Source organism: Ochlerotatus camptorhynchus, unplaced genomic scaffold (genome assembly GCF_037179485.1).
Source record: "Ochlerotatus camptorhynchus isolate MF236.1 unplaced genomic scaffold, CSIRO-AGI_Acam_v1.1 ptg000142l, whole genome shotgun sequence".
Lineage (NCBI taxonomy): Eukaryota > Metazoa > Arthropoda > Insecta > Diptera > Culicidae > Ochlerotatus > Ochlerotatus camptorhynchus.
In genome coordinates this window covers 1,997,741-2,007,566 of record NW_027040632.1, presented here as the reverse complement: position 1 = coordinate 2,007,566, position 9,826 = coordinate 1,997,741, and the positions used below count along the sequence as shown (strand labels likewise).

The window sequence follows — 9,826 nt, the reverse complement described above, 5'->3', positions numbered from 1 at the left end:
CATAAAGAATCGTTTGCATGCATTCAGCGAAGTGTTTTCGTAAGAAAATCCAGTGAAAATAGTGTTTCAATTTGGTTTGCCGAAAATAGTCTGTCATGCCGAAGCCGTCATTTCCCCTATTTACTTCAAAAATCAAAAGAAAAGTTAATCGATGGAGCCTTGAGTGTAAAATTGAACGCCTTTTCGCTAGATGCCCTCCATCAAAGTCTGTACAGTGTCATCCGGTACCAGTTTCTCAGTTTTTTTTTTCCATTTTCTTAACATGTCCTTCTCGTCTTTGACTGTCTTCTTGCTCTTCCGAAGTTCCCGCTTCATTATTGCCCAGTACTGCTCCACCGGGCGCAGCTCCGGACAGTTTGGCGGATTCATGTCCTTTGGAACAAAATGGACAGAATTGGCCTCATACCACTCCAGGACACTTTTAGAATAGTGGCATGATGCCAAATCTGGCCAAAATAGCGGAGCTTCGTCGTGCTGCTGCAAGAACGGCAAAAGGCGCTTCTCGAGGCACTCAGATTTGTAGATCTCGCCATTTACTGTGCCCTTTGTCACGAAAGGCTCACTCCTCAGTCCGCAAGAGCAGATGGCCTGCCAAATGAGATATTTGGAGGCGAACTTCGACATTTTCTTCTTCTTCTTAAATTTGTCGTCCACATCGAACTTGCTCTTGCCGGTGAAAAACTCCAACCCCGGAATTTGCTTAAAATCGGCTTTTATATACGTTTCGTCGTCCATCACACAGCAGCCATATTTTGTCAGCATCTTCTCGTAGAGCTTCCGTGCCCAAGTTTCAGCCGTCGATTGTTGCCGCTCATCGCGGTTTGGGAAGTTCTGTACCTTGTATGTATGTAGTCCAGCTCTCTTCTTTGCATTCTGGACGTAGCTCTGCGACATGCCGATCTTTTTAGCCAAATCACGGCTTGAGACGTTGGGATTTGCTTTAATCATCCGCTTCACCTTTCCCTCCGTCTTTTTGTTCTCCGGTCCCGGTTTTCTTCCAGCTCCTTTGCCGTGGTCCAACGTCAACCGCTCCTGGAACCGCTTCAACACTCTGGAGACGGTTGAATGGTGAATGTTCAACATTTTTCCCAACTGCCGGTGCGACAGGTCAGGAAATTCCAGGTGTTTGGAAAGAATTTGTTCTCTCAACTCGCGTTGGTTCACCTCCATTTTCGTTGAATCGAAAAACACGACTTCGAGTTTGACAGCATGTACACAATACACATCAATGAGAAAGTGTGCAAAATTTGGTTGATTTTTACCCAATGGTAAAAAAGTTATACCCTGTTCAATGTGTCGCAATAATTTCGTGTTCGCCCTTTACAAAGCTTATATAAACTGTTATAGAACATATGTGTTGCTTGGGTAAAATTTAATGGCAAGTTGGTGTTAACTCATCAATTTTGTAATAACTTCGGACCCTGCCCTTTGGCTCAATGAGGGTAAGAGCGCGTTCTGCCTGGTTGGTCCAGGCAAATTTCAGAGTAAGTGATGACACTGGACATTGCACATAACAATTCACTTTAAAAGGTGCGTTTAATATTTCACTACATGTAGTTCCAAAGAGCCTGAATGAAATGTGGCGCTTGTGAAGATCACTTGAAGATATTGCCTTTTTCACGACTGCTTAGATTTCTGTGATAATCGTGCACTGCCCTTTTTCGAATTTCGCACTGTCAAAGTAACCGATCTGTGACGTTTCGTTCGACTGAGGAATTTGATGTTTATTCCCAAGCAGGATTTTTTGTAGTGGAGTCCGGCATGGACAATATCATAGCAGAAGTGAAGAACCGGCTAGCTTCGACTAACACAGTCTATCATGTGTTGTACGGCTATTACTTTTTAGGTCTTAGCAGAACTCAACTCGCCAAAATTTACAAGAAAAACAAAACTACGATTTATAACTGGATACAGCGATACGAGGATGATGGATACTTCAACCGAACATCATATGCTAGAACAGCACAACAATTTGGTGCCGAAAAACGTCGTTGGATAGTTCAGTTGTATCATGATAAACCTACTACTTTCCTGGATGAAGCAGCAAAACTTTTTTCTGAAACACACCCATACAACCATCTCCGTGTCATCGATTTGTAGAATCCTTCATCACGAGGGAATGACGTGGACAGCTATTGAACGCAGAGTTATACAGATAAAGGAGGATGATGTTCTCAGATATTATCATGAAATGTCAGCTTTCGAGTGGGACTACCACAATCTTCTCTTCCTAGATGAAGTCAGCTTTGACAATAAATCTATGCTGCGAACGAAAGGATTTGGTGCTCGAGGGAAACGACTCCTTTTCAAAGGTGAGTTCGTCAGAAAACCTCGGGAATCTCTACTGTGCTTCGCTGGACAGGAAGGTATGGTGGAAGTTTGCCACACAGAAGGAACGTTCACGAGATCGAGTTGGTTTACTGCTGTAAACACCAGTGGACACGTACAAGATCATCCAGGATTCCATTCCGTGTGGATCCTAGACATAGCTCGGATCCACTGCGACCCCTACTTGGTGTACTATTTCAGGACACTGGGTATTCATCTGATTTTTCTACCTGCTTACGAAAGTGGACTACAGTAGCTGCCCGCATAAACGCGAACCATAAATTGACCTTACCTAAAATGGTTAAAAATTGTTTATAATCCCTGCTAAACTTTAACTGAAATGGTTATGGAACTTTACATGAACGTTTTAATGATAAAGTTTCAACCTTATGTATTATGGTTTTTTGGAACTGGACCTTACAAATAATGGGTTGTTAAGAAAAATTACCGTTCCAAATTCTTGTTTTCTCCATACATTTTCCGAAAGAGAACTATATTAGAACCTTTTAACTTATGGTTACTGCTGCTCCTTCTACTGGTCCCCCTAATAAAAATTGTATGGTTAATTTGCTTAACGACGTGTTCTGGGTATCATCCAAACAATTTGTGGAATAGTTCAATGATTTGGGTTATCGTTCGTTTATGGTTATTTTTTATTAGGGCCGTCTTCTCTAAAATTCATAAAAAAGACGGACCAGCAGCAGCATTGCAAGCAGCCGTGGGAGCTGCATCGCTAGTTCGTGTAGCCATAGCCGGAAACCTCGGTCAGGTCAAGATATCGTTGTCAGCTGTTCTTCGTCTGGTAGGAAATGTGGATGCGACTGCCGTCACGGGTGTAGCGATTTTGAGAATCCATGGCGAGACTTGATGGAGATTCACGAAGAAATTTTGAAAATAATTTGATTATATTGTGGCAACATCAATAACAAATTTTGACATATGCACACTGCGTAAGCTCAAAAAAAGGTCAGTGTTGCCAGTAACTATAAAGATCATAAAAATTGTAACCATGGGTGCCAAACAGCGTCAATGACGACGCCCGGGTGTGCCCAAGTTTGATTTTGGCACACTGTGTAGAGTGACCAACCCCTTGTAACTTTCGAAATGTCATTTTTAACCACGAGTTAAATTTAACTCAGCAAATGGTTCACAGCCTAAAAAAGGCAGTGCACGATTAACACAGAAATCTAAGCAGTCGTTCAAAAGCCAATAAGTACATTTCACACAAATCGTGAAACCAACAATCAATATGAAACTATCGATTTGAAATTGGCTCACTACTTGACTAGCCTATTGGTCCCAAGCAAACGATTAACGTACCCCATTCTTGTAAAAATTCTAGTACTACACAATGTTTGTTTTGATTCGCTATGAAAGTTTGACAGATAAAATGAGGGGTTATTGGATTTTCCTATGTTTCGAGGGATGAATCGATTAGCTTGGGACCGAAGATAGTACCAGAGCTGAGCCAAAAAGTAGAGCTCGTTTCTTTGGGACTTACTAGTCTTAGAGTTACCTCTATGGTGAAACTAACTTGGAACCTAGCGTGGAGCACTCGCTCATATCCTGGCTCATATAAATAAACCAATCGTTATACAAATATTCTCAAATTTGACAGGTTGGATTGGTTTGTTTATAAACAACACATGATGGAAACATTCTTGGAAGTGCTGCCAGAATTGATGAAAAATTATCTTTTATGTGATGGCAGCCTGCGTGACAAGGTGTTTGGAATGTCCCTAATAAAAAAATACCATAAACAAACGATAACCCTAATGGTATAACTATTTCACCAATGGTTGAGAAGATACCCCAAACACGTTTTTAAGCAAAATAACCATTAAAAATGTATTAGGGGTGTCGGAGTGTGTTTTTGTGGGTATTAACACAAGGTGGCAGAGTGACTTACCCCCTGCGCTCTACCCTATCTAGTAGAATGTTAAATAGTCAAACTTTTAATTCCACTGCTGAAAGAGTACTGCTCTTTGTAAAACTTCGTTAAAGCATAATAATCCGTTCCGAAAAGCTGAGGAAATAACCTCTCCAACGGTATCAAAACATTAGGGAACGAATAAATAGAATCCGAGATTCATCATTCTGAAAAAAAGTGGCGAGTTTATTTTCAGTGTGGAAAAAAATCCATCCCATTTTCACCGTCGAATTTCTGACTAAATATCTCGTAAATCTACCTGTGGTTTCACTGTGACTCGCACTCAAGGCACACAATAAAAACGAAGTAGGCAATATAATCTGCTTGATGTTTGCGGTTGCGACATTTCCGGATATCATTTGAATATGTTATCTTTATGTTGAGTAACCTTTAATGAACCTCATCAACCAATTCCCCCCTCTACAACATCTCAAATCCTTTCATTTGACGTCATGTTTCGAAATCGACACTCATTTCTCAACTTAAGCCCCGTGTGGAAAACAAAAGGGGTGGGAGTTGGCGCTCCTGCATATCGCATCCGAGAGCCTCCCGTTGGGGATTCTCATTTTAGTTTCGCGCTAACTTCTACCCTCTGATGCAAGAAGTTTTCTGCTCAGTCCTCCACGGACGAACGAGGATTGGAATATCACAGCGTGTGTTGTTGTTTGCCGACATAAATTAGCAGCTGAAACTTTGCCGACGAAAAGTGGTTATGACTTGCTGTGTAGTTTCGGTCGCAGCGTTGGCAGAATTAGGTTAAAATACTCTACTGAGTTCCATAATTCAAAAATTCAATCTGGCAACTCCGTTTCACCCGTCCCCGATGGTTACTAGGGACACAGCCGTTCAAATCACTAACGTGTTAATGTCGCTGCCTACTACCAACCCGATGGCGGCGACCATGTGGTTTCCACGGAAACCACACCCCTACCGAGGTGGTACACACAAGTGCCGTTATTCAGGTACCTACTTGCTGCCAAAATGCTTGGTCGATACTTTTCTTCAAACCCTTACGACGGGGATCTCGCGCGCTACCTCGGCACATGTTTATATCCATCCCTGCGTGGATGGGGCTCATTTTCCATATTCTGTTTTAATAGTAGTTCAGTTAGTGCTGTCGTTAGCTTTCGGCGGATTTACTACTGCTACACTGGTTGAGTTGTGAGCTTTGAACTAGAAAAAGAATAAACATCAGAAAAGACGCAAAGACGCCAGACGGCGGCTACGATAACCGGCATTATGCTTGTCAGTATTATTATTCGTTGTAGAGTGGTCAATTCACGCTGAGAAAAAAAAACGTAGTAGCTTAGTTGTTGTACCTATCAAAACAAAAACACTAGTGACAATCCAACGGTGACTTCGATTTCGTCGAACATTAATTGATTCCAATATTCACTAATCATTCAAATTTCTCTCTGCTTTTCCAGACGAGCAAACGACGCAGAATGGGACGGAAAGTGACGGTCGCCGTTGCCACCCTGAACCAGTGGGCGCTGGATTTCGAGGGAAACATGTCCCGCATCATGGAGTCGATTCTGGAGGCGCGCGAAATGGGAGCCACCTATCGGACCGGGCCGGAGCTGGAAGTGACGTAAGTGGAAATGGTTATGTAATAGTAGATGCCGTAAAATGGGGTGAATTGGAAGATTGCTCAGTTTACTCTTCAGGATAAACATTGTTTGTGATTGTACTAGGTTGTTGTTGTTCTTCTATTAAGAAGACTTTAGATTGCACTAGGAGTGAACTCTTATGGTATTCTATTAAAGACTAGCATTTCGACAGTGAGCATGCATAAGGGCGTATACACGATGATCGATTGTCTTCATCGATTTTCTCTTTGCATTGCTACAGCTAAGCGAAACAATTTTCTAGAATTTCCGAAGAACTTCGAGATTAGGGCATAATTACTTTTGTAAACAAACACCTCAATCATCGGTTTCTCACGAATTAAAGCTCAACCTCGAAAACTAACAATACAAACAGGTAGAGGAATGATTCCACTGTCATTTGGTATAGGTTGTTTGCATGATTGAGCTTCTATTGTCTATCTATCTAATCATGTTGGGATACTTGTAATGCTTTCTTAAACCTGGGAAAACATGAGGCAAATTTACTCATCGCTGAGATCCTGCACTTTATGCGATTTATGAGTAAGCTAAACAGTTACTGTTACTCAAATTTAGGCGAAAGGGCCTCTCAAATTGAACACTAAACTCCTCCACTAAAAGCTTATCACCTTCAATTTTCATCCATTTCACACACACACAGTGGCTACAGCTGCGAGGACCACTTCCACGAATCGGACACCTATCTGCACTCGTGGGAGATCCTGCTGGAGATCATGATGTCGCCGCACTGCCAGAACATGCTGATCGACGTCGGCATGCCGGTGCAGCACCGAAACGTGGCCTACAACTGCCGGGTGGTGTTCCACAACAAGCGCATCCTGCTCATCCGGCCGAAGCTGGTGATGTGCGACGACGGGAACTACCGCGAGACGCGGTGGTTCTCCTCCTGGACCAAGGTTTGATTCGATTCCTATTGCTTCACAATTGTAGCTTAACAAAGTGTTTCTATCCCCGTAGGTACGTCAAACCGAGGAATACTACCTTCCGCGGATGATTGCCTCGGCCACCGGGCAGCATACGGTGCCCATCGGAGACGCCGTCGTCGCCACCAGGGACACCTGTTTGGGGTACGAGATCTGCGAGGAGTTGTGGAACCCCCGAAGTACCCACATCGATATGTCCCTGTCGGGGGTGGAGATTATAGTCAACAGTTCCGGAAGCTACATGCAGCTGCGAAAGGCCTACATAACGACGGATTTGATCCGGAATGCCAGCTACAAGGCAGGTGGTGCGTATTTGTTCAGTAACCTTCGGGGGTGCGATGGCCAGCGGGTGTATTTCAATGGGTGTTCGGCGGTTGCCTTGAACGGTCATGTCATTGCCAGGGGGAAGCAATTTTCTCTGGAGGACGTTGAGGTCACAACGGCGACAGTGGATTTGGAGGACATCCGGTCGTATCGGGTGGCTATGCGCTCGCGTTGTACAATTGCCGCATCAACTCCGACCTATCCTCGGGTGAACGTCGACTTTGCCCTGTCCCATGCATGTGACCTGAACATCCCACCGAGTGCCCCTCTCGAGTGGATCTATCACAGTGCGGAGGAGGAAATTTCACTCGGACCGGCTTGCTGGATGTGGGATTATCTTCGTCGGTCGGGTCAAGGTGGCTTCTTCCTGCCGCTGAGTGGAGGAGTCGATTCGAGCAGTACGGCCATTATCGTACACTCCATGTGCCGTCTGGTCGTGAAATCGATCATGCTCGGGGACATTCAGGTGCTGCACGACATCCGGAAGATTCTCGCCGATCCGGAATTCACTCCGGACAATCCGGCTGCACTGTGCAACCGTCTGCTGGTGACGTGCTACATGGGCAGTGAGAATTCAAGCAAGGAAACCCGCCAAAGGGCGAACAGTTTGGCCAATCAGATTGGGAGCTATCATCTGGAGATCAACATCGATGGCGCAGTGAGTGCTTTGCTGTCGATCTTCAACACCGTTACGGGAATGAAACCCTTGTTCAAAACACAAGGAGGCTGTCCGAGGCAGAATTTGGCTCTGCAGAACATTCAGGCGAGGACGAGAATGGTCCTGTCGTACTTGTTTGCCCAGTTGATACTTTGGGTACGCAACCGACCGGGTGGCTTGTTGGTTCTGGGATCGGCCAACGTCGACGAAGCCCTGCGTGGATATATGACCAAGTATGACTGCTCGTCGGCCGATATCAACCCCATCGGAGGCATCTCCAAGACGGATCTGAAACGTTTCTTGTTGTTTGCCAAGGACAAGTTCAATCTTCCCATAGTTTTGGATATCGTTGCCGCACCACCAACTGCCGAGCTGGAACCACTGCATGAGGGCGCCCTTGCCCAAACGGACGAAGAAGACATGGGCATGACCTACCATGAGCTGAGTGAATTTGGCCGCCTGCGGAAGCAGAACTACTGCGGTCCTTACAGCATGTTCTGCAAGTTGGTATCGATGTGGAAGGAGAGCTGTACACCACGGGAAGTCTCCGACAAGGTGAAGCACTTCTTCCGCTGCTATGCCATCAATCGGCACAAGATGACGGTCCTTACGCCATCGTACCACGCCGAATCATACAGTCCGGATGACAATCGGTTCGACCACCGACCGTTCCTGTACCGGGCCAACTGGAGCTGGCAGTTCAAGTGTATCGATGAGGAGCTGGAGCGGACCACGTGCCCAGTCACGGCACCGCCGTCATCCGGCGATGACAAGAGCGGCAGTGGTGGTCATTATGATATCGGTTCGGCCAAGAGCGGCCACTCACCAAGTAGTGCTCGGCGGGGAATCAGCGGTGGGGACAAGAGTACTTCACCGTTGGTCTTCTCCGAAGCCGGAAACACCGGAATGAGCAGCGGCGGTAGTGCCCACCAACTGAACAACAACCACACCGGACACGAGTCGTTGAAGTTGACCAAATCGCACAGCAGTGGAGGCTACTCGAAGATGCATTCGAGTGTGATGGGGAAGATTAAGGATAGAACCGGCGTGCCAGTTTAAGTCAGTCGCATAAACGGAAAAAATACCACGCATAAATAGGGCCAGTAAGTAGCTGAAGTGATGAATTTGGAGATCACCAATAACGCTTTACCAATTATTACCGATGCCAGTTACACGTGCTGCTGCACACACATACAACCTAGCAGTTAGAAAATAAAGTCAGGCTTTTTTAAACGGAAACTCGAAAAAAATTTCCACTTTTCTAGTTGATTTTCTGTTCATTGTGCTTTTCGAAGTTTACGCATAATTAAGGCAACTTACAATAACAAAATGAATAACCTTGCACTGTCACTTACCGATATTGAACCTTAAATACAAAAACGAAAACCGAAAAGTGCGCATAACGAACGAGCGGAGGAGATTTTAGATTCTTTTTATAGTTCATATAGGCATATTCTTACCTAACTGAATACCTAAAATAAATAACTTAGAATTACAAGCAGAGCAGACCTCAACAAATGTAATTGTTAGCACCACAAGCACACATACTCACGGTTAGACGACCCCAAAACAAGGGCGCTATTTACTAAAATTCTAGGGAACAACGACTTTCGAATTACGATGGAAATATTTAAAATTACTAGTATCTAGGTACAACTTTGATAGCAAAATTGGGATCCTAATAAAGGTTGGAAATTTAGAGGAAAATATCCCAGGTTGTAGAATATGTCGGTAGGGTTGAAAGAACGCTCCTTTGCTTGAAGTTTCACAGGATTTAATTTAGGGTCAGCAGCCTATCGCAACTCATCCTTTCAAATGGCTTCAGCTATACAATAGAAAGTTAGTGCCTGTGGTTCGAATAGATCTTTTATTGATAATCCCGAATCATTTAGTGACTTGTGCATGGAAGATTGTGAACAGTAGCTGCTGTGGAAAAAGCATATACGGTTAGCCCAGTATTATGGGTCAGTCAGTTCCGCCTCTGCGTGTTAATCAAATGGAAGTGGCCCATAATTGTGGGTGACCCATAATATTG

The 9,826-nt window shown here is 44.5% G+C and overlaps 1 protein-coding gene across 1 annotated transcript; it reads left to right on the top strand.

Annotated features, from left to right (window-relative positions):
* Positions 1–5,591: 5,591 nt before the first annotated feature.
* On the top strand, positions 5,592–9,477 carry Nadsyn (NAD synthetase). The gene is made up of 4 exons (XM_065221450.1): positions 5,592–5,611; positions 5,686–5,849; positions 6,527–6,782; positions 6,844–9,477. The coding sequence occupies exons 2-4, from the start codon at positions 5,704–5,706 to the stop codon at positions 8,848–8,850; spliced, it is 2,409 nt and encodes an 802-aa protein (XP_065077522.1). The 5' UTR covers positions 5,592–5,611; positions 5,686–5,703; the 3' UTR covers positions 8,851–9,477.
* The last annotated feature ends 349 nt before the right edge of the window (positions 9,478–9,826 follow it).

Coding starts and splice junctions, on each gene's coding strand:
- Nadsyn (XM_065221450.1), top strand. CDS start 5,704: ATGGGACGGAAAGTGACGGTCGCCGTTGCCACCCTGAACCAGTGGGCG. Junction 5,850..6,526: donor GGGCCGGAGCTGGAAGTGAC/GTAAGTGGAAAT, acceptor ACACACACACAG/TGGCTACAGCTGCGAGGACC. Junction 6,783..6,843: donor GGTTCTCCTCCTGGACCAAG/GTTTGATTCGAT, acceptor CTATCCCCGTAG/GTACGTCAAACCGAGGAATA.